The sequence below is a fragment of the Lethenteron reissneri genome, chromosome 69, assembly GCF_015708825.2.
Source record: "Lethenteron reissneri isolate LAM-NWPU_2019-01 chromosome 69, ASM1570882v1, whole genome shotgun sequence".
Taxonomy (NCBI): domain Eukaryota; kingdom Metazoa; phylum Chordata; class Hyperoartia; order Petromyzontiformes; family Petromyzontidae; genus Lethenteron; species Lethenteron reissneri.
In genome coordinates, this window is record NC_083847.1 from 5,381,376 (window position 1) to 5,406,442 (window position 25,067).

At 49.8% G+C, this 25,067-nt stretch overlaps 2 protein-coding genes and 3 non-coding genes across 8 annotated transcripts; 3 read left to right on the forward strand and 2 right to left on the reverse strand.

Annotated features, from left to right (window-relative positions):
• The first annotated feature begins 369 nt into the window (after window positions 1-369).
• LOC133360657 (uncharacterized) lies at window positions 370-4,383 on the forward strand. The gene is made up of 3 exons (XM_061579450.1): window positions 370-471; window positions 1,527-1,702; window positions 3,649-4,383. The coding sequence occupies exons 1-3, from the start codon at window positions 370-372 to the stop codon at window positions 4,076-4,078; spliced, it is 708 nt and encodes a 235-aa protein (XP_061435434.1). The 3' UTR covers window positions 4,079-4,383.
• A 2,154-nt stretch (window positions 4,384-6,537) lies between these two features.
• On the forward strand, window positions 6,538-6,609 carry TRNAG-UCC (transfer RNA glycine (anticodon UCC)). Its single transcript has one exon. It is a non-coding gene; the product is annotated as a tRNA-Gly (tRNA).
• A 404-nt stretch (window positions 6,610-7,013) lies between these two features.
• Window positions 7,014-7,085, reverse strand: TRNAG-UCC (transfer RNA glycine (anticodon UCC)). The gene has a single exon. It is a non-coding gene; the product is annotated as a tRNA-Gly (tRNA).
• Window positions 7,086-9,489: 2,404 nt separating this feature from the next.
• Window positions 9,490-9,561, forward strand: TRNAG-UCC (transfer RNA glycine (anticodon UCC)). Its single transcript has one exon. It is a non-coding gene; the product is annotated as a tRNA-Gly (tRNA).
• Window positions 9,562-13,744: 4,183 nt separating this feature from the next.
• LOC133360813 (tripartite motif-containing protein 14-like) lies at window positions 13,745-23,898 on the reverse strand. 4 transcript variants are annotated; one of them, XM_061579688.1, is made up of 9 exons: window positions 23,840-23,898; window positions 21,227-21,632; window positions 20,031-20,135; window positions 18,612-18,747; window positions 17,830-17,925; window positions 16,449-16,694; window positions 15,812-15,834; window positions 15,123-15,244; window positions 13,745-14,658 (listed from the first exon to the last, which is right to left on the reverse strand). In XM_061579688.1, exons 2-9 carry the CDS (start codon window positions 21,595-21,597, stop codon window positions 13,745-13,747), a joined length of 2,013 nt encoding a protein of 670 aa, XP_061435672.1. In that variant the 5' UTR covers window positions 21,598-21,632; window positions 23,840-23,898. The 4 variants fall into 4 exon arrangements, with proteins under 4 accessions (XP_061435672.1, XP_061435671.1, XP_061435670.1 ...); XM_061579687.1 differs by having other exon boundaries at window positions 21,227-21,705; window positions 23,840-23,864; XM_061579686.1 differs by having other exon boundaries at window positions 21,227-21,702; window positions 23,840-23,854.
• Window positions 23,899-25,067: the final 1,169 nt, after the last annotated feature.

Genomic DNA, 25,067 nt, shown 5'->3' on the forward strand with positions numbered 1-25,067 from the left:
CAAAAGGTGTTAGACCAAAGGACGCCAAAAGGCGTACAGAACAAACACAATGCCACTATCAGAGTAATGAGAGCTCGGGGTGAGCAGCTACATCATGGGACCTCCTTTGCCAGTAGCAAAATATGAGAATAGGTTTTCTCATTTTTTCTGGCAACAAAACAGGTGTTAAGATGTTAAAACACCAAACTGAAACCTTTTTACAAGGAATCATGTCTGCATTAACTGGGGCAAGGGTCATGGAAGGGCACCATATTTGAGCTCCCAGAACCAGCTAGAAGGTTCGAGAAGGTGGGCGTGGCCAGGGCGGGGCCGGGCCCCGCTGGAAGCATAAAAGGAGGCGAGAGAGGGAGCTCGGGGCTGTCCGTGGGAATGGGGGTCGTCCCGCCGTGGAAGTCGTCCTCGTCGCCGTCGTCGCTGCCGTCCTCGTCATCGCCCGACGTCGCCGCCGCTGGACAGTCAGCCAGCTATCCAGTGAGTTAGCGCCGTCGGGGTTGACGGGTCAGCGTTACGTGATGTGCTCAGTGAGTCGTCTAGTGTGAGTACGAGTAATATAAATAAAGAAGGTGCCGCTACAGTTATTTTCTCCGGAGTCCTACATTACACATTGATTAACCACGTTTCTTTTAATAGTATGCGTTTATAATGTTGTTAGTATCGTTATGTATTAATATCCATTGTTTAAATGTTACAAAGCACTTTTTTTTTGGTGAAAAGGGTAACTTTCGATGTTATCTGAACGAATTAAACCTTTAACTGTCTATTTCTTATACTTGCTTTACGACCAAATAACTGAACGACCGGTATTCATGTCACCATTTACATACCTGTCAACCCCTTATCAGTGCCCCACCTTATTACAGACCAATTCAGACCTTATTTGTCATCCCGTGCCCCTTATGAATCTCAACGTTCATCCTACAAAGTCCCATCACAAGGAGAGAAACAAAAATATGTATGACGTTCCCATACGCTACAGAGGATACAATTGTACAAGGGACTTGCTACAAGTGTAAAGAAGCTCCTTGGAGACGTCCATTTAAAAAAAGGTGAATTCTTTATGTCTTAAAGAATAACGTCTATACAGCTTCGCAAAGAGTCAACCCCCAAGTCTTTCACTTCGTCACGCCCAGACTACCAGTCCTCACCCCCCTTCTATGCCCTCTCGGTCTGGACACTTTTGGCACGTGTCTCTTCTCAATGATGATACGTACACTTTGCCTCGTTATCTTAACAGTTAATCTACAAAGGTAGGACGACACTGGCCATCTTGGCTGTATCTAGCCGCTTTAAAAACATTGCCCACCGATGCCGAACGTCTTTTGGCACCGTTCGTGAACAGCCGTGCTTAGTCGGAGGTGCGGTGGGGGATGGGGAGAACAACAAACTAAACACAACAACAACAACAAGAAGCAGTTCTAAAGAAATTAGTTCGTCATTCGAGACGATTTTAAAAGTGCAGCATTGCTTACCAAGTGGCTTCCTTAACGTCGTTGTCGTGATGTGCGTTTGTCTTCCCATGTGGTCAGAAATCGCAAATGGGGACTAAGACTTCGTCAGAGGAAGAAAATTCCAAAGATTCATCGCAGCGCAAGGCCGAGTACAAGGGCAAGGACGTCACGGCTATTCAGGCCGGGATGCCCACAAGTGTCACGGATGCCATAGAGATCACCAACCTATCGACGTACACACTCGAAAATCCGACGTGAGTACGGGCATTGTGTGTATGTATGTTGAACTTCTTTCACACCGTACGTAGCCAACCATGCTAATCTGTGGATTTCTATGGGTGTCTCTGTAAGTCTCTGTGGGTGTCTGTGGGTCTCTGTGCGTCTGGGTGTCTGTGGGTCTATGTGCATGTATGTTGAACTTCTTTCGCACCGTACGTAGCCAACCGTTGTAATATGAGGTGCAGGGGAAGGACAATAAACTAAACACGAAAATCGTTCACGTGGATCTGGACAATGCGCGTGCTGTCTGTGTCTTTGTCTCACACACAAGTCAAAGGTCCCCCGTGTCACCTTAACGGACTGTTGGGGCAAGTGTTAGCCAGCACCTTTGAGGGCTTGACTAGGATGTCACAAGTGTCTGATGACTTGACTGGCATGTCACAAGTGTCTGATGACTTAACTGGCAAGTCACAGGTGTCTGATGACTTGACTGGGACGTCACAAGTGTCTGATGGCTTGACTGGCAATTCACAAGTGATGACCTACACCGCATTGAGGAAGTTGGTCTACAAGGGGAATCCCAACAAAGTTTCACCTTTCAAATGCCATTGATGACAATTGTACAGTACACAAAATTAAAAAACTAGTAACTTGCACTAAAGACGAATTACCTAAATTATCAACAGAAGGTGTATATCGGATTAATTGTTTATGTGGCAGATGCTATATTGGACAGACGGGGCGTAACATTAGTGTAAGACTAAAAGAACACCAGAAAAATATTAAACTATCGCAAACACAACTGTCGGCAGTGGCAGAACATGCATGCCAACAGGGACACTCAATTGATTTTGATAACGTTGAAGTGTTGTGTAAAACTAATTACTACTGGCGAAGACTAATTAGAGAATCAATTGAAATTGAGAGAAACAGAAATAACTTTAATCGCTCAAACAGCTACAGGCTCAGTGCGGTCTGGAAGCGTATTATCAAATAAGATACATTACAATTCCTTATAAGGGAAACAAACACTAACTGATTACTATCGTAGCATAATAATAATAAAACACATTACAACTGATTACTAATCTACAACTCGCATCGTAACAACTGCCTGATTACTAATCTAGTATATAATTACAATAACCCCCCCCCTCCGCCTCAAATCGTTGCACCTGATGAGTTGATGAGTTAATGATGACGTCACCCTGCTGCTGCTTTATTTAAGACCGGGAGCCAGAGCAGAGCCTCACCATTCTGGCGAATTGCCCGATGATGCTGGATGCAATTACCAGCGAAACGTCGCACTACTCAAAAAATTTAAATGTTGTGGTTTCACGCTTCAACACACCGGTGGGCTAAAGCAGTGAACTATTTGTCTTTTGTCAACGTGACACTTTTTTGCTGATTGGCCGTGTCGGGTGGTGGAGGGTTACGACACATTTATAAACGCGATCTAAACCCAAAACGTTGATTATAAATAATATTCGTCGCGAAAGCCTACGTGTTAAACATGTTTTCTTTGTTGTAACGTCCTGACCCCGTGCCCCCAGCTCAGAGGTCGCAAACGGGTTTTGATTCCTTACCCGTACCCGTACCCGGCCGCACCAGGGTTGCAAATGGGTACCCGTACCCGTACCCGGCCGGGTACGGGTAGCCGTTCTCTACCCGTACCCGTACCCTACCCGTACCCGTACCCTACCCGAAATGAGTGACAAACGGCTACTCACCAGTGACTCACGGCCTACCCGTACCCGTACCCGGCCGCACCAGGGTCGCAAACGGCTACCCGTACCCGGCCGGGTACGGGTAGCCGGGTATCGGGTAGGGTACGGGTATCGGGTACCCGGTTGCGACCTCTGCCCCAGCTACACATCTGTGACGAAAATAAAGCGCTTCATAGCTCATCAGATTTTTCCACAATGAACAAAGATTCTGTTCTGAACCACACATAACACGACCGGCCTCTTTCTCCCTCCAGCTTCGCGTTAAAATGTGGCGTGGTGGAATACGCCCCGCACGCAGAAATCAAACCCGACGAGAAGTGCGCCTGCGGATTCCAAAAGTACTGGATCGGCATCCAGGGCTGCCTAGGAGTGCTGCGCTACGCCATCCGGGACACCGGAACGTGCCTGGACATCTTCTTCAGTTGCCCGTACGCAGGCTTCCTTTACGACAGAACGGTCGGCATTCAGCTGGAGAACGTGGGCAACGTCTACGTCGGAGCGTCGCGTCGGCTCCTGGAGGAGATCGACAACCGCCAAAGTTCGATTACAAATTTCGACAAAAAGAAGGCAACGGATGTCGTTGCCAAAGTGAGCAACGGCGCGATGAATCTCGAGGTGACGGCCACCATGCTCGATGAGTGGAAGTCTATAATCTACGTGCAGCTCATTGACGTTGAACGGTGATGTTCAGTTGTGCTGACGCATCGACGAGTGTGGCGAGATGTTAACTGCCTCGCCTGGTATACAGGAGGTCGTGGGTTCAATCCTGACCCTGACGCCTGCTGTGTATTTGGAGTTTGCGTCTCTCTCTCTCTCCTCGTCGTCACGTGGATTTTTCTCCGGGTCCTCCGCTTTTTAAATCCTTTATATTAAGTTCGCTTGCGTGCTTGCTTCCTTGCTTGCGTGCTTGCTTGCTTAGGACCGTGCAAATCTTTCGGTCGTTTTTTAACCCACTTCCCGTGATCCAATCGAGCTGACGTTTTCCACACAGACTCGTTGTGCCAGACAATTAATGTTCGTAAAAAAAAATTCCCAAAATTTTACACTTTTTAGGCAAAAAAAAATATTTTACATATATTCAAATAGAACGCATTCATGGCTTTGGCTGAACATCACAGTATAAGAGCCCAGAGTGTAACCCCTCCACAGGCCGTGGCGGAGTAGCGCAGTTAGTAGCGCCCTCGCTTCCCATGCCTAAGGTTGCGGGATCGATCCCCGCGTCCTCCACAGGCGAATATATTTTTAATCCTTTATATTAAGTTCGCCGCCACGCATATAAAGGATGTATAGTGAAAAACTTTGTTTTTACGGGTTTACTTGTTCTCCTCCACATTTATAATCAAGATCACACATTTAGAGTAATTTGGCTGCTATTCATTTACACGTCATAAGCCACTTCGGTGGGCTATCATTTGTGATAGCCACTTCGCTTCTTAAAAATAGTTACATAGCAGCTCAGTGGGGCCTTACATGGTGTAAAAAACAGTTTATAGCTTTATAGAGTGGGAAACCAGTGGGCATTGCATGGAGATGCGGAGAGAGGGCGGACAACTAAAGCCTGTTGTATATACAGTAAAACCTTGCATTGCGAGCATAATTTGTTCCGGAAACGCGCTCGTAATCCAAAGCACTCGTACATCAAAGCGAATTTCCCCATAAGAAATAATGGAAACTCAGATGATTTGTTCCACGACCCAAAAATACTGTTTTCATGTAAAAATTCTTAATACAAAATACCTTTTTAAATCCTTTATATTAAGTTCGCTTGCTTGCTTGCTTGCGTGCGTGCTTGCTTGCTTACGACCGTGCAAATCTTTCAGTCGTTTTGTAACCCACTTCCCGTGATCCAATCGAGCTGACATTTTCCACACAGACTCGTTGTGCGAGACAATTAATGTTCGTGAAAAAAAATTCTCAAAATTTTACACTTTTTAGGCAAATTTTTTGTATTTTACATATATTCAAATAGAATGCATTCATGGCTTTGGCTGAACATCACAGTGCAAGAGCCCAGAGCGTAACCCCTCCACAGGCCGTGGTGGAGTAGCGCAGTTGGTAGCGCCCTCGCTTCCCATGCCAAAGGTCGCGGGATCGATCCCCGCGTCCTCCACAGGCGAATATATTTTTAAATCCTTTATATTCAGTTCGCGTGCTTGCTTACGACCGTGCAAATCTTTCGGTCGTTTTTTAACCCACTTCCCGTGATCCAATCGAGCTGACATTTTCCACACAGACTCGTTGTGCGAGACAATTAATGTTCGTGAATTTTTTTTTCCAAAATGTTACACTGTTTAGGGAAAACAAATTAAATATTTAATTACCAATTGCTTAATACTGGCAGACAATCATCTGACCCATAGGTGGCAGCCATCTCAAGCCAGAGGACGAGAGGACTCTAGCCACCACGCATATAAAGGATTTAGAGTGAAAAACTTTGTTTCTACGGGTTATACTTGTTATTATTTAAATTTAATATCAAGTAATCAAATGTATTCATTACAGAGGAGAGGAGGAGGAGGGTTTTTGTGTAGGACGACTTGCACTTGCAGTACAGTTAATAAAGAACAGTCACTACATTTGGACACAAAATTAAAAAATGCTTTACGCACACACACGTAACTGTAACATGTTGCCATTGTGAAATATACCGCTTTGAAATTGTGTTCATTTCTTTTAAACACCCTGCATATTCATATTGCAGCAGGTGAGACGTTCCTCAGGCTGCGTCTCTCCGTTTGCCTGCGCGAAGAGTGAGCCACCAGTTTCACCAAATTCTTGTCTCGACACTTCGTCTACAATAAAGTCAGGGTCGAACACGCAGGAGCCGGCTGTCGCGATCAATGTTAGCCATAGCAGAGGTTTTAGTTGTGATCTAACCCCAAAAAAGCCCGATTATGGATGTGACAGAGGCCTGAGTTCAGATGTGGATTGAGCATGGTTGATGATGATGTGGCTGATGATGATAGTGGTGGTGATAACGATGATGATGGTGGTGGTGATGACGATGGTGGTGATGATGGTGATGATGATGATGGTGATGATGATGGTGGTGATGGTGGTGATGATGATGATGGTGGTGGTAATGGTGGTAATGATGGTGATGATGATGAGTGGGTCAACAGCGAAGCCGATCAACAGCAACAGCGACAGTGGTATAGTGGTGAGCATAGCTGCCTTCCAAGCAGTTGACCCGGGTTCGATTCCCGGCTGTCGCAGTGGTCATTTATTATTTTGATTTGTCCGAGTTGAACTCGGAGGAGGAGAGAGGTCACAGTGGGAGTGCCTCGTGCAAGGCGGCACAGCAAGTAGGACTCCCCATCCTGCATCGTCATCAATCCACTGCTGGATGAAGGCCTGGTGAGGTCACTTCACGAGTTTTTGTCGATTGAGCTCGTGGATCAATGGAGCAGTAGCATCACCACAATAATTTGTCTAATTTTAATGAATCATCGCTTTGTGTTGCACGCGGTCGGTGTTTGTTCACTCGTTGTGGATGAGGCGCCTCTATTTAAATACAAAAATATATTAAACTTTAGCTTGCAACAGCAGCTCTTGTGACTCCCACTGTGACCTCTCCCTCTCAGTTCAACTCGGACAAATCAAAATAATCAATGACCACTGCGACAGCCGGGAATCGAACCCGGGTCAACTGCTTGGAAGGCAGCTATGCTCACCACTATACCACTGTCGCTGTTGTTGAGCAGCTTGCTGTTGAGCAGCTCATCATCACCTTCGACATCATCACCACCATTATCATCACCACCATCATCACCATCATTATCATCACCATCATCACCACCACCACCATCACCACCACCATCATCACCACCATCATCACCATCATTATCACCATCATTATCATCATCATCACCACCACCACCATCACCACCACCATCACCACCATCACCATCATCACCACCATCAGCACCATCATTATCACCATCATTATCATCATCATCATCACCACCATCACCACCACCATCACCACCACCATCACCACCATCACCACCATCACCACCATCATCACAATCATCAGCCAGGCCCAATCCACTGCTGGATGAAGGCCTCCTCTTCCCAAAATCCGTTGCCACCATCTCGCTCCTGCGATGGAACAAAAATTCACCACTCTTTGATGACCTCTTAAATCCCACATCGCATCGGACCCCCGGCAGAGGAAGATTGGCAGCAGACCGCCGTCACCCCCCCACCCCCAACAGCCGCAGTCACCACTCAGCCACACGGGGGCGCGCGCGAGACCCACGCGCGTGACGCGGGTGTTGTGACGCGCTAAGCCGCCTCCTGGCCACGCCCACAACCGCACAAGCCACACTCGGCCGCACGGGATAACCACAGCGCGCTAAACCGCCGTGCCACAGACTTCCCACCTCTCGTGCCGGATTGTCCTTGACGGCAAAAGTTGCTGTGAACGCAGCGGGGCCAACGCACTTTCAAGGGCCCAGCGCTAAACGCTTTCGAGCTTTCAATTCCGGTACGGCTATTCTGCACTTGCTCTATTACTATAGTACTATACCGCCTTCAACTTTTATGAACGACTGTGTGTTTTAGGTTAGCGATTTGTCGTATTATCTGGCTGTATAGTAAATTTAAAAAATACAATTACTTTACTGTGCAAGTAAAAAAATTTGTGTTTAATATTTAAGTTTTTATTTTATTTAGGGCCCCTTTAAAACAACATTTGCTACAGGCCCCGCACTTAGCTTCATCCGGCACTGCACCCCTCGCACTCCTGACACAATCCACTACTGGATTGAAGGCCTCCTCTTTTCCAAACCCATTGCCTCCCTCTCGTTCCTGCGATGAATAAAAACAAATGACCACTCGGAGATGACCTCCTAAATCCATCTCAGCTGTAAAATAAAACAATAAATCAATATTTCGATTTAAAGCTTTCGTGACTGCAGGGATTCATCTTCTTGGTTCTTTCGGTAAAGTCACGTAGAAGGGAAGTAATAAAATAATAAAAATAAAACATAATAAATAAAACATAATAAAATATGTTTTATTTTTATTATTTTATTACTTCCCTTTTACGTGACTTTACCGAAAGAACCAAGAAGAAAAAAAAATAAATCAATAAACACGTTCCTTCGGAGTGGGCAGGTAGGAACTTGGTTGGACAGCGCATTCGTGCACGACAGAGAGACAAATAATCCCTGGTGGGCAGTGTGGAACCTGTTGTTCCTACCTGTAAAATTGTCGCTTTGTGTTGCACGCGGTCGGTGTTTGTTCACTCGTTATGGATGAGGCGCCTCTATTTAAATACAAAAATATATAAAACTTCAGCCTGCGACAGCCGGGAATCGAACCCGGGTCAACTGCTTGGAAGGCAGCTATGTTCTCCACTATACCGCTGTTGCTGTTGACCAGTTCATCATCATCAACATCATCATCACCATCTCGATCATCACCACCATTATCACCATCACGATCACCATCTCGATCATCACCATCATCATCACCATCACGATCATCACCACCGTCACCCAAACCACCATCATCACCACCATCACGATCATCATCACGATCATCACCACCACCACCGTCATCACCATCATCATTATCATCATCACCACCACCATCATCATCATCACCACCACCACCACCATCATCACCACCACCACCATCATCATCATCACCACCATCATAATCATCATCACCACAACCATCACCACCACCACCACCACCATCATAACCACCACCATTAATATCATCACCACCATCATCACCACCACCATCATCATCACCACAACCATCATCACCACAACCACCCCACCACCATCCTTAATATCATCACCACCATTATCACCACCACCATAACCAGATACAGGGTACACACTTTATTATTGATTGATTCATTTATTTTCCAGCTGAGATGGATTCAGGACGTCATCTCCGAGTGGTCATTTAGTTTTTATTCATCGCAGGATCGAGAGGGGGGAAACGGGTTTGGGAAAGAGGAGCCCTTCAATCCAGCAGTGGATTGAGCCTGGCTGGTAATGGTGGTGATGATGTTGATGATGATGTTGAAGGTGATGATAATGAGTGGGTCAACAGCAAGCTGCTCAACAGCAACAGCGACAGTGGTATAGTGGTGAGCATAGCTGCCTTCCAAGCAGTTGACCCGGGTTCGATTCCCGGCTGTCGCAAGCTAAACTTATATATATTTTTGTATTTAAATAGAGGCGCCTCATCCATAACGAGTGAACAAACACCGACCGCGTGCAACACAAAGCGACGATTCCTTGCAGTTACGAAAGCTTCAAATCTAAAACTGAACCATCTCCGTTCTACCAGGCAAAGCCCACCAAGATGTTAACTTATGTTTCAGAAACGACCCGTACATCACAAATGATAGGCCAACAAAAAGCGGCCCATCATGCGGAAACCCCTTTAGTTATCTTTTTTTAATGTTTGTGGCCGAGATGTTATCACGATGTTAGCTCCTGTTGAGAACGGTCTGACAGGTGTAGCTCTTAAACCATTTCGTTGTACCGTCCGCAAATGTTCGTTGACCAAGTCTTGCGAGTAGAATATCGTGGTCAAGTGTGTCCAAAGGCTTTTGACAAGTCGCGGAATAGTGCACAGCTGTGGCGGGCTTCATCCAGATTACTGAAGAGGAAATGTAAATACAAAGTGTAATATTACAATGTATAGTAACGCAGTGTATAATTTAATGTTGGGTTTGTCTATGGCAGTATATAGTACGGGGTATATCCGTGTGATGTAAGAAAAAAGTTTAGCTGGAGGCATATTATATATTATATTTTTTGCGACATAGAAGTGTAATGTATGACCCACTGTTAGTAGCTCAGCTTATTGGAGAGTATATTGATGATATTGATGTAGTTTATATTTTAGTTTTTTACGTGGTGGTTTGGCTGCTGCAGCTCCTTACTATTAAAAATTTCCTCCCTTTATTACTGCTAATCCTACTTCCTCCCTTTATGACTGCTAATCCTACATAATACACGAGCATAATATGACTTTGAGACCCCCCCCCCCACCACCTACACATTCCACAAGTAGTGACTAATCCCATATCTGCATTTGCCATAAATATGCTAAATTCCTCTGTTGATATGTAAATTCATTTGTCAAGGCGCTCTTCTCCTCTAACCCAGCTTAAATATACGCTACCAAGCCTGGTGGTGTTAATTCGGACGCTGTCTTTCCGACAGACCTGTTCTTCACCTGAGGACGGCTGCTTGCGTTGTGGCCGAAACGTCGTGAGAATGATATTTTGTTTTATTTTTTTATTTTATTATTTCCCTTCTACGTGACTTTACCGAAAGAACCAAGAAGATGCGTCCACCATGGCTGTAATAATAAAGTGATCTCCTAGCAAAAAAATCTGCTTAGGATGGAGATTGAGTTTCTTTAGGGAGAAGTTTATTTGTACTTTTAAGTATTAAAACAAAAATTGCTAACTGGTGAAAGAATATAGATTGGTTTATAATCATTAGGGCCTTCCTTGGAACCATTTTTAAATCCTTTATATTAAGTTCGCTTGCTTGCTTGCGTGCTTGCTTACGACCGTGCAAATCTTTCGGTCGTTTTTTACCCCACTTCCCATGATCCAATCGAGCTGACATTTTGCACACATACTCGTTGTGCGAGACAATTAATGTTCGTGAAAATTTTTTTCCTAAATTTTACACTGTTTAGGGAAAACAAATTAAACATTTAATTACCAATTGCTTAATACTGGCAGACAATCATCTGACCCATAGGTGGCAGCCATCTCAAGCCAGAGGACGAGAGGACTCTAGCCGCCACGCATAAAGGATTTAGAGTGAAAAACTTTGTTTTTACGGGTTATACTTATTACACGCTGGACTCCAGCGGAAATGTACCTTCGATAAGTGGGGAGGTTGAGAAAATGTATCGCGAGGTTTACAAATGAGCTCCGCTACAGCCACGAGTGCAAAAATGCGAGCAGTCTTCTCGCGTGCACGACAATGTCTTGCCCGACGCGAGTTTACCCACTGCATCCAGTTCAGCTATGGGACTAAACGAGAAGTAGGGACGATGCCTTTCGCAAACATTTTCAGTCTTGGTGTGAAGAGGTAGAAGAGGGGCGATAACTCTTTGGTTCTTCTTGGTTCTTTCGGTAAAGTCACGTAGAAGGGAAGTAATAAAATAATAAAACACAATTTATTATTTTCTTCTTTTTTATTTTGATTTCCCTTCTACGTGATAAATATGTTTATTATATTATTTCCCTTGTACGTGACTTATAATTTAATTTTTATTTAATTATTTCCCTTCTACGTGACTTTACCAAAAGAACCAAGAAGATGAATCCCTGCAGTCACGAAAGCTTTAAATCGAAACTTTTTGGTTCTTTCGGTAAAGTCACGTAGGGAGAAATAAAATAAAACAAATCCCGACGTTTCGATCGCAACACAAGCATCAGGTGGCACAACCGCAGCAAAAAACGTCGCGATTCGTTTTATTTTATTTTTCTACCTCCGTGACTTTACCGAAATAACCAAAGAGCATGGATTGCTGCAGTCACGAAAGCTTCAAATCAAGGGGGGTGATGTGAACGGCGTCTGGTGCAATTCGGAGAAATTTTACTCTGGTGAGTTTTGTCAAAGATGCATCCCTGCTGATCCTAAATGAGAATTAAATCCATTGCCGCGGTCTTGTGAACACTTCTTTGCCATCCAATAGTTTTTTTTTAAGCGTATTTAGCATTTTTTTCTTTGCAACCGAGCTGAACGTTTGACAACAAAGTCCTGGGGCTTTTGTTGTTGTTGTTGTTGTGCATTTAGCATAGTGCGATGGCCCTCTAAAATGTAGTGTTTCTTATTTGGCATGTCTATCTATTTCTGAGTGTGCTATAGTTAATCCAATCGGAGGTTATTTAATGTTTTTGCTTTATTCCAGGCTACATCTCGAGTACCAGGCTACAGCAGAGTGGGTGGCAGTGGCAGGATGTTGGGGATAGCAGAAGAATTCACACCACGTGGAGAGATTTGTTTAAAACGAGAATTTAATACCAACAAGACTGCAGGAACACACCTGGCGCGAAGAATAAACCAACATCATCATCTCCCCCCCCCCCCCCACCGTTGCGATTGTTCAAGATCAGAATGTTTATTTGTACCGGTGGGAAATCCGATGAGCTGCAGAGTGATTTCTTTCCCCCTCGCAGATGTCCAGTGTGGTCTCTGGTGGCCGCAGAGTTAAACGAGTAACAACAAAACAACAGGTCAGTAAAAAAACTAAACACGCATTCACCCGCGAATAGTTGCTTCCTGCGATACACCGCGACCTCCCTTACGCCAAATGTCGTTCTGGACGACGCTGGGTACATCCGTTACAGCAACGTGCAAATAACAGCAAACACTAAAATATAAAATTCAACCACGTTCGCCAATAGCTCGTGGGCCATCCACAAACCGTATCTTAAAAGCAATACATTAGTTAGTCTCACCCTCCCCATTGCAAGTCAACGGGGGAGTAACATTTGTCGTACACATTTATTTTTACATCTTTATACTCCTGTAAACTCATCATCGTGACCTCGGTGATCACGGATGAAAACTCGCATCCCCCCCCCCCCGACCTTCTACCATCCCCTCCCCCCCCCCCGAACAGCTGTTCATCAACCCACGGCAGGCAGTGCTGCTGCTGCGAGGGGCACGTGGACTGCTGGGGCTGCGTGCCGCCCAGCTGCGAGTTGGTGGGGGGGGTTGACGGATTTCCGTTGCGCGACGGCAAACGCAGGGAACGCGCTTAAACGCCCCCCTTGGCTCACGGACTACGACACCTTCACACCCACCCCCTAATCGCTCCTCCCCCACCTTACCCATCCTTCCCCCCCCCCTACATTACCCATCTGCCTCCACCTTACCCTATCCCCCCCCCCACCTTACCCATCCTCCCCCCACCATACCTTATCCGCCCCCCACCTTACCCATCCTCCCCCCACCTTACCTTTTCCGCCCCCCACCTTACCCATCCTCCCCCCACCTTACCTTATCCGTCCCCCACCTTACCCATCCTCCCCCCCACCTTACCCATCGCCCCCCCACCTTAGCCATCCCCCCCACCTTAGCCATCCCCCCCACCTTAGCCATCCCCCCCACCTTACCCATCCCCCCCACCTTACCCATCCCCCCCCACCTTACCCATCCCCCCCCCCCCCCACCTTACCCATCCCCCCCCACCTTACCCATCCCCCCCCCTACATTACCCATCCCCCCCCCCTACATTACCCATCTGCCCTCACCTTACCCATCCCCACCTTCCCCATCACCCCCCCACCTTACCCATCCCCCTCCTTATCCACCCCCCTATCCCCCCCCTCCCCCCACCAATCTACTCGAGCTCCACCATGGTGAGGGAGCCGTCCCACACGAGCACGGCGAGGGCGGGGAACAGCGGCTGCGTGAACTTGGCGTGGAACGTGTGCAGCAGCGTCATGTCGTCCGCTAGGTAGAAGGACAGCAGCCCCGCGTCGCAGTCCAGGAAGACGCCCACCTTGCGAACCGGTGCCACGGCCGCCACCGCCGGTGCTGGTGCCAGTGCTGGTGCCAAGGCCGGTGCCAAGGCCGGTGCCAAGGCCGGTGCCAAGGCCGGTGCCAAGGCCGGTGCCAAGGGTGGTGCCAAGGGTGGTGCAAAGGCTGGTGCCATGGCTGGTGCAAAGGCTGGTGCAAAGGCTGGTGCCAAGGCTGGTGCCAAGGCTGGTGCCAAGGCTGGTGCCAAGGCTGGAGCCAAGGCTGGAGCCATGGCTGGTGCCACGGCCGGTGCTAGTGCCAACGATGGTGCCAGTGCCAACGACGGTGCCAATGCCGGTGCCAACGCCGGTGCCGCCGGCATTTCACTGGCGTCGCCCTGCTGCTGCTGCAGCTGCTGCAGCTGCAGCGGGTTCGGGCGCAGCAGCAGCGTGCCCACGCCGCCGTGGCGAGCAGTCAGCTCGCTGTTGTCCATGAAGAGGCACCACGACTCGCCGTTCTCGCCCAGCTTGCAGACGCCGCCCTGGCCCTTGCGCGGGACGGAGCCGTACGCGACGCCGACGCGCCACGAGCCCGCGCCGCCCACGTCCACCTCCCAGTAGTGGCGGCCAGACGCCAGCGGCCGGGCGCCCAGCACCTGCGGGTGCCAGCAGTCGAAACGCTCGGGGTGGTCGGGCGGCGGCTGGCGCGGCGGGGAGCCCATGACGGTCTTGAGGTCGCGGGAGACGCGCAGCCACGGCGACGCGGTGGTCGGGTTCAGCGTCGGGGAGCAGCCATCTGGGTGGGGGGGGGTGCAACCTCCGGTTAGCACGGTTGGCTGCGTACGGTGTGAAAGAGGTTCAATGTACGTGCTATACACTTACACACTCTGCCGTAGGCCGAGTGGGTGGGCGGCAGAGTGGCCGTGTGGGCGGGTGGCCGAGTGGGTGGTGGTCGTGTGGGAGGCCGAGTGGGTGGGTGGCTGGGTGGATATGTGGGTGGGTGGGTGGCTGGGTGGATATGTGGGTGACTGGATAGTTGTGTGGGTGGCTGGGTGGCTGGATGTGGGTGGCTGGCTGGGTGGTTATGTGGGTGGCTGGCTGGGTGGTTATGTGGGTGGCTGGCTGGGTAGTTGTGTGGGTGGCTGGGTGGTTATGTGGGTGGCTGGATAGTTGTGTGGGTGGCTGGGTGGTTATATGGATGGGTAGCTGGTTGGGTTCTTCCCAACCCCGGGCTTGGCGCTGCTACACCGGTGTGCTCACATCTCTCGGCGATGAGTGGCAGCGGGCGCGTGCCCATGATCTTCTGCAGAGAGATGATCTTGTCCAGGTCCGTTGTGGTGGACAGCAGCAGGCCCTTGGTGTGCACCTTGGCGGGCACGCTACTGCAAGACAGAGAGAGAGAGCGCGCAGGTACAGCTTAACTCCCAACGGCCGTCCAATAGAAGACAAACGGCGCGCGCGCATTCTGCGTTAGGGACGTCACGAGCTCTGCGCTCTAATGGCGCGCGCTCCGTGCGTAAAGCGCCCCCCCCCCCCCCCCCCCGCCCAGGACCGGCATCGCCCCAGCGACAGCGTGCCAGCCTGGACGTGCGCCGGTGGGCGAGCCAAGCGGGCACCGACTGTAGACCACTCAAGGCTGCGTCTGAGAAGCACAGCAGCAGTGCCTCCATTGGCATCGGCGCTCCGGCTATTATACGTGTCACCACGATTCAATTCGAACAAATTATCCGGTGGCGGCGATTATGCCGCCACCGCCGCTACTGCATTGGCGGCGGTGCGACAGGCAAGAGACGACGACAACTCCAACACGGACCGGGTAAATAACAGCGAACGCCACACGCGGGTGCGCGTGCGTGTGCGTCTGTCACCTTCAAAAATAAATGTATAGAAAATAGGCGAGTTTTCAGAGGGCGGGGGGAGCGGAGGGACACGGTGTTAACGAGACTCACGTAAGCTCGTTGAGAACCGGATCCTGCAAAAGAGAACAAGTGAGAGGTGAGTTTTACTCTCACCTCAGCTCTGGAGAGAAACTCAACAAAAACTGAACAACGATGACGCACGTGCGCCTTTTGGCGTCATCTGGTTCAACCAACACCATGTGAGACTGGGCTCTAAGAAAAGCTGTCTCGGGTGTGGATCAATCAATTTCAAGGATAGTGCATAGAGAGATGATCTTGTCCAGAATGCTAGTTTTTTTTTGCATTCTGACCGCAGGTATTGTGGTTAGGGCAAACTTGACTCCTTGTTAAAAAAGGTGTCGGTTTTGTTGCCAGATAAAAGGGTAAAAAACCAATTATCATATTTTAAATCTGTTCGTGAATACTCTTTGATTCTTTCGGTAAAGTCACGTAGTAAAATAATAACAGATCACGACGTTTCGATCGCCACACAAGCCGGTCGTCCTCAAGAACCAAAGAGTATCGATTCCTGCGGGTCACGAAAGCGTCACATCTACAGTGAACATTGAACTGAAGCTTGACTTCAAAAAATCAAATCGCATCCGTCAGAAAAATCGCAAGTAGACATTTCCCCCAAATCGTTCAGCCCCCGTGTGTCTAGTCGTGCATCGTGTTAGTTAACATGCACCTGCAGAAAGGCGATGGGGTCATGCGTCTCGAGCAGCGCCTCCAGGCGCGAGATGATGCAGCCGAGGGCTTCGATCTCCTTGCGGTGGCGCTCGATCGCGAGCTGCGTGGAGTAGAGCACGGGGCCGCACTGCGCGTCCAGACCGCGGACTACCTCGTCCTCCTCCTCTTCGTCGTCGTCGTCCGCCGCCGGCTTGCTGACGGCGTAGAAGGCGCTCACCCGCGTCTTGATCGCGTCCGTGTATCTCTGCCCTCGCGGAGTTTCGAACAAAAGACAGCGATGTGAAGGAGCTCCCTCCTACCCCCCTGGGCAGACGTCAATTTGGTTTCTTAAAGAAAGATGCGCGTGCGTTTTTAAATCCTTTATATTAAGTTCGCTCGCTCGCTTGATTGCTTGCGCGCTTACGACCGTGCAAATCTTTCGGTCGTTTTTTAACCCACTTCCCGTGAGCCAATCAAGCTGACATTTTCCACACAGACTCGTTGTGCGTGACAATTAATTTTCGCGAAAAAAATGTTGCAAAATTTTACACTTTTTTTTATATTTAATTACCAATTGCTTAATGCTGCCAGGCAATCATCTGACCCATAGGTGGCAGCCATCTCAAGCCAGAGGACGAGAGGACTCTAGCCGCCACGCATATAAAGGATTTATAGTGAAAAACTTTGTTTTTACGGGTTAATTTTTTTTTATTTTTACAACTTGTGGGGCAGTCGTGAACGCACCGATGTCGCCCACCGTTGCTAGCCGTCCCTGCTGCAATCGCTCCCCCCTTGTATACCCCGCAGGCCTCGCCCCTATCAGAAAGTGCCCACCCCCCCCCCACTCTGGCACGTGCTTTCAATTATCTCAACGTCGACATTGAGCTGTCTCCACCCCCCCCCCCCCCAACAACTTTCTGGTGCCCGTCAGCCGATCATCTCAACACGCAGTGTGCAAATTAATTAATGAATTATCTATACAGTACCTTAAGGGGCACCTGTTCTTGATTATCTCAACTCGTGTGTTCCAACCCCTATTACTACTCCTATTACTACACTATCCACTATCACTACCCCTAACCGCGATCACTACCCCAACCCCTATTACTACCCTATCCACTATCACTACCCCTATCACTACCCCTATCCAATTACAATAAACTTATCACTACCCCTATCACTACCCTAACCACTATCACTACCCCTATCCAATTACAATAAACTTATCACTACCCCTATCACTACCCTAACCACTATCACTACCCCTATCCAATTACAATACACTTATCACTACCCCTATCACTACCCTAACCACTATCACTACCATTACCCCAACCCCGTTTACCACCACCGGTATCAGTGGGGGCAATGGCGGGGGCATCAGTGGGGGTATCGGTCACCTCCACTCGGTCGTGGAATGCCGTCAGCTCGTGCACTTTGGACTCTGAGTTCTTCTTGCGGTCGATCCTCCCCTCCCTCTCCATGGTCACCAGCAGCTGCCAAAGAGGTTGGGGGAAGCAACGTCGGAAAGACGTCGGGGAATCGACTGGTAAGCGGTTGCAAACCCATAGAGACCCACAGAGGCACACAGAGACCCACAGAGACCCAGAGAGACCCACGGAGACCCACGGAGACCCACGGAGGCACACGGAGGCACACGGAGGCACACGGAGGCACACAGAGGCACGCAGAGGCACGCAGAGGCACACAGAGGCACACAGAGACCCACGGAAACACAGAGACCCACGGATATGCACAGAGACCCACGGACAATACACAGAGACTTACAAAGACCCAGAGAGGCACACAGAGACCCACGGAAATACAGAGGCCCACAGAGGCCCACACACAGAGGCCCACACACAGAGGCCCACACACAGAGGCCCACACACAGAGGCCCACACACAGAGGCCCACACACAGAGGCCCACACACAGAGGCCCACACACAGAGGCCCACACACAGAGACACACACACAGAGACACACACACAGAGACACACACACAGAGACACACACACAGAGACACACACACAGAGACACACACAGAGAGACCCACACAGAGAGACCCACACAGAGAGACCCACACAGAGAGACCCACACAGAGAGACCCACACAGAGACACACAGACACACACAGAGAGACCCACAGAGAGACCCACACAGAGACACACACAGAGACCCACCTTCCTCTCCTCATACTCGTCCTTGGCCGCCACCAGCTGGTGGTTCTTGTGAGTGCCGAACAGCGAGCAGTCGGAGCACACCAGCAGCCCCTCCCGGGTGCAGTAGTAGCGGAGCGTCGCGCCATGCTCTGTGCACCTGGGGGGGGGGGGGAGGGAGGGGCGGGGTCACAATTTGAAAGGAAACGGCACCACCTCCAGGTAGGGTGTTGATTGTACTGGTAGGAACGAAGTGAACCAGCCTACAATAGATTATATCGTCCGTCCGTCCGTTCGATGTCCGATTAGGTGTAGCAACATCGCCCCCTACTGCAAACACTTGGCAGGACCCTACAAAAACCTGTGAGGCTTTCCTGGCTAAACAAGTGTAACATTCCCTTATAATTCCCTGAGATAGTTTTTAATTAAAACATTTAAGTTAAAAATTAACTCACAGCGGCCTAAAGCCTACAGCTAGGCCTAAAGCCTAGAACTAGGCCTCAAACTCTCCCTTCGTATCGTACCCCCGCCATTTCATTTTATTATAGCCATTCATTTGTTCGTTCCTACCAGCCCACCCCGCAGGGACCTGTTTATGTTAGCCAACTCTCTGTGTTGCATTACATTATATTTCTAAGTTTACCAGGTTTTGTTTTCTCATTCATTCGTACCCGATGATGATTGCTTGTGTTGCAATCGAAACGTCGTATGCTATTATTTCATTTATTATTCTTTCTACGCGACTTTACCGAAAGGACCAAAGAGTTGTATAGTGTCGTGTATCGTGAAGGGTACAGTAGTGTATAGCGTAGTGGATAGCAGTGTAGTGTATAGCGTAGTGGATAGCGTATAGTGTATAGCGTAGTGGGTAGCGTATAGTGTATAGCGTAGTGGGTAGCGTATAGTGTATAGCAGTGCAGTGTATAGTGTATAGCAGTGCAGTGTATAGTGTATAGCAGTGCAGTGTATAGCAGTGCAGTGTATAGTGTATAGCGTAGTGGGTAGCGTATAGTGTATAGTGTAGTGGGTAGTGTATAGTGTATAGCAGTGCAGTGTAGTGTATAGCGTAGTGGGTAGCGTATAGTGTATAGCGTAGTGGGTAGCGTATAGTGTATAGCAGTGCAGTGTATAGTGTATAGCAGTGCAGTGTATAGTGTATAGCAGTGCAGTGTATAGTGTATAGCATAGTGTATAGTGTAGTGTATAGCGTAGTGTATAGCATAGTGTATAGCATAGTGTATAGCATAGTGTATAGCATAGTGTGTAGCGTAGTGTGTAGCGTAGTGTGTAGCGTAGTGTATAGCGTAGTGTATAGCGTAGTGTATAGCATAGTGTATAGCATAGTGTATAGCGTAGTGTATAGCGTAGTGTAAATAGCATCTGAGAGCGGCGCGCGATGCGGTGGCCGTTGTTGTCCGATGGCCGAGCCAAGCGGTGGTTTACCGGCGAGCGGCCACGTTGATGCCGAGCGGAGCCAGCACATGGCCGCTGAAGGCCGGGTCGTGCCGGTGGAGTTTCACGTGGGCCTCGCAGAGAGCCGACTCGCACCTGCCGCACAAAAGCAGGCGGCGTCGTTATGAGGGTCGGCATCGAAACCCCGCGTACGACCTCATGTATAGCGGGCGAGGTAGTTAACATCTCCTCGCCACCACCCCCCCCCACCGCCCCTTGCATGTGGAGTGTACATCCGGTGAACTTCTTTCGCGCCATACGTTTTAAAACGGAGGTGCGGCGGGGGAAGAGGACAACAAACTAAACACAAGAACAAGCAGTTATAAATAAATTAATTTTCAATATAGCATAGTGGTGTAGTGTATAGTAGTGTAGTATGTAGTGTATAGAGTAGTGTACAAGCATCATCTGGTACTACCACCGTCACCACGACCTGGTCCCACTAATGCCATCACCACCACCAAGACTTGGTACCACAACCATCACCATAATCATCACCATGACCTGGTACCACCACCACAACCACCACCACCCATTACCAACAACAACAACCGCCATTCGCCACTAGGTGGCGGTGACGTCACGACGACGCTTGTGCCAGGCCATGTGCACCTTGAGGCCACGTGAAGTGTCGAACGCCCGCTGGCAGGTCACGGGGCAGACCCAGGTGCCACTGGTCGACTGGCTGATGCACCACCTGTGCCCCCTACTGTGCCAACTTGCTATGCTTTAGCCAGCCGGCGCTCCGCTTGTTGCTGGAGGGCGACTGCCTCCAACTGCCCAGTAGCGTCCTTCATGAGCCTCCTCCACAGAGGCCGATCCTGACACCGCTGGTACCAGTCATTGGCAAGTCCACTCAGCTCCACGTCCTCCTGTACCACATCACTCCATTTCTTCTCTAGTCCGTGCCGCGCCCGTTTAGCCCCCTCGATTCGGCCGAACAAAAGCTGTTTTCAGCATGCAGTGGCTGGGCATGCGGGTTACATGACCCAGCCAACGCAGCCTTGCCTGCTGGAGGAGCTCACCGATGGGACTTTGCCCAGATCTTTCAAGGATTTGTGAGCTCCTCACACAATCCAGCCTGCAGGTTAAACCCAGGATGGATCGTAGGCAGGCCAGCCTAAATGTTTCCAACCGGCGAAGATGCTCCATTACCACCACCACAACCACCACCACAACCACGATACCTGAGGCACGTCTTGACGGCCAGCACGTCTTCGCCGAGGCAGCTCTTGCACGACACGGCCGCCGCCGCCGCCTCGTCGTCGTCGTCGTCCTCACCGTGGGCCACCTTTCGCCGCCTCTTCTTCACCTCCTCCACCATGTTGGCGAGCACGACAGTCTTGGCCAGCCGCCGCTTGCGCGGGTACTCCTTGCGGCACACGGGGCACGTGCAGCAAGGGTGGGCCGGAGCGCGGCGCTGGGCAGCCCAAGATGCGGCGATGCAGGTCCGGCAAAATGTGTGGCCGCACGGCAGCGTGATGGGCCAGTCGAAGAGCTCCAGGCAGATGACGCAGCGGAGGTCGCGGTAGTGGACAAGCGCCGCCTCTTCCTCCATCGCGTTGTTTCGGTCGCGTTCGGCGTTGGAGGAGTCTGCGGTGATGGTGGTGGTGGTGGTGGGGCAAGGTTGTGTGGTGTTGTTGTGCCAACGACCATCACCACCCTGCTAAAATCACCACCACCACTCAATTATCACCACCACCCACTCATCACCACCACCAACACCACTACCCACTTATCACCACCACCAGTGCCGGATTATCCTCGTGGCAAAAGTAGCATATGCTCAGGGCACCGCACTTTCCAGCTATCAATTTCGGTTCAGTGATTCTGCACTTGCTCTGTTACTATAGTACTATACCGCCTTCAACTTTCACGAACGACTTGGGTGTTCAAGGTTAGCGATTTGTCGTACTATCTGGCTGTATAGCAAATTAATAAATACAGTTACTTTACTATGCAAGTTAAAAATGTGTTTAAATATTGATGCGGTTTTTAAAAAAAATCAGGGCCCTTTTATAACACATTCTACAGGCCCCGCGCCTAGCTTCATCCGGCATTGACCACCACCACCACCCCACTTATAATTACCACGACCACCCACTTATAATCACCACTACCACCACACGCTTATCAAAGATATCCCCGTGTATGTAGCCTTCAGCAGGCTCTGGGGGCAAGTGGCTGTTAGCAGCGATTAGCAGCAGCAGCAGCTATGAAGGCTACCGGCACTGTGGCACATACGAAGGGGGGGGGATTGGTGGCCAGAACCACGTACATCCGGGCCGCCTTTGTCTCCCCTAGTGGCGACGGTTTACCACCGAGTCCACCTAGGGGAGTACCTGGGACTCTCGGTTTAGATGACAGTCGCTGGTGTGAGCATCTGCCGTGTTCGTAGCGCTAACCGCTGCACCACCGCTCATAACCACCACCACCAACCAACCACCCACTAAGAACCACAGTTCACTCTCAGGCGGTGATGGGGTGTGTGGATGTGTGCGAGTGTGTGTCTGTGTGTGTCTGTGTGTGTCTGTGTGTGTCTGTGTGTGTCTGTGTGTGTCTGAGTGTGTCTGAGTGTGTCTGAGTGTGTCTGAGTGTGTCTGAGTGTGTCTGAGTGTGTCTGAGTGTTCACTACCGCACTGCCACCACCACCACCACTACTACCGCCCCACCGCCACCACCACTACTGCCACCTACACCACCACCACCACTACTACTGCCACCTACACCACCACCACCACTACCGCCCCACCACCACTACTAGTCACCACCACCACACCGCACCACCACCACTACTGCCACCTACACCACCACCACTACTAGTCACCACCACCACCTCACCGCACCACCACCACCACTATTGCCACCACCACCACCACTACCGCCCCACCCCCACCACCACTATTGCCACCACCACTACTTCCCCACCACCACCACTACTACTGCCCCACCACCACTACTAGTCACCACCACCACCCCCGCACCATCACCACCACTATTGCCACCACCACACCACACCACCACCACCGCACCACCACCACTATTGTCACCACCACCACCACCACACCGCACCACCACCACCACTATTGTCACCACCACCACCACCACCACTACCGCACCACCACCACTACACCACCACCACCACCACAACGCTCTCTCTCTGCCACCACGACGCGCACCACCACCACCACCACCACAACGCCACCACTATTGCCACCACCACCACTACACCACCACCACTACCGCACCACCACCACCACCACCACCACACCACCACCACCACAACGCTCTCTCTCTCTCTGCCACCACGACGCGCACCACCACCACCGCACCACCACCACCACTATTGCCACCACCACCACTACACCACCACCACTATTGCCACCACCACCACTATTGCCACCACCACCACTACACCACCACCACTATTGCCACCACCACCACTACCGCACCACCACCACCACTACACCACCACCACCACTACCGCACCACCACCACCACTACCGCACCACCACCACCACCACTACCGCACCACCACCACCACTACCGCACCACCACCACCACCACACCACCACCACCACTACCGCACCACCACCACCACCACTACCGCACCACCACCACCACCACTACCGCACCACCACCACCACTACCGCACCACCACCACCACCACTACCGCACCACCACCACCACCACTACCGCACCACCACCACCACTACCGCACCACCACCACCACCACAACGCTCTCTCTCTCTCTGCCACCGCGACGCTACCGCCGCAACTCGATAAGACAAACCACGTACAGTGCGTACAGTGCGGTACAGTGCGGCGGAGACGGCGAGACGACTTCCTGCAGCGCTCGGTGACGTCACCGGCGGGGGAGGGGGGGGAGGGGCTACGAAGACTCCACCCCTCTGATGGGGGCTGCCCCTTTTATAGACCCCGCCCCGTCATTAGACCACGCCCCCTTTATAGACCACGCCCCTTTCATAGACCACGCCCCCTTTTGATAGACCACGCCCCTTTTAGTAGACCACGCCCCCTTTAGTAGACCACGCCCCCTTTTATAGTTTCCGCTTCCTTTTTATAGACCACGCCCCCTTTTGTAGACCACGCCCCTTTTTGTAGACCACGCCCCCTTTTATAGACCACGCCCCTTTTATAGGCCACGCTCCTTCCCTCAGAACACGCCCCCTTTTGCATAGACTCCGCCCCTTTTATAAACCCAACCCCTTTTTAAATCCTTTATATTAAGTTCACTTGCTTGGTTGCTTACGACCGTGCAAATCTTTCGGTCGTTTTTTAACCCACTTCCCGTGATCCAATCAAGCTGACATTTTGCACACAGACTCGTTGTGCGTGACAATTAATTTTCGTGAAATTTTTTTCCAAAATTTTACACTGTTTAGGGAAAATAAATTATATTTAATTACCAATTGCTTAATGGTGGCAGGCAATCATCTGACCCATAGGTGGCAGCCATCTCAAGCCAGAGGACGAGAGGACTCTAGCCGCCACGCATATAAAGGATTTATAGTGAAAAACTTTGTTTTTACGGGTTAATTTTTTAAATCCTTTATATTTTTTACATATATTCAAATAAAACGCATTCATGGCTTTGGCTGAACGTCACAGTGTAAGAGCCCAGAGCGTAACCCCTCCACAGGCGAATATATTTTTAAATCCTTTATATTAAGTTCGCTGCCACACATATAAAGGATTTATAGTGAAAAACTTTGTTTTTACGGGTTATACTTATTATAGACTCATCATTACCAATTCTAGATTTGAAGATTTCGTGACTGCAATGATTCATATTCTTAGGTTTTTCGGTAAAGTCACGTAAGGTAAAAAAAATGTTAAATTAAAATTAATAAAATAAAAATAAAAAAATAAAAAAATAAAAAAAATATAAAAAATAAATAAAAAATAAAAATCACGACGTTTCGATTGCGACACAAGCAATCATCATCAGGTATAAATGAAATAGCAACAAAAATTCTAACCAAAAAAACTACAGACAGACATATA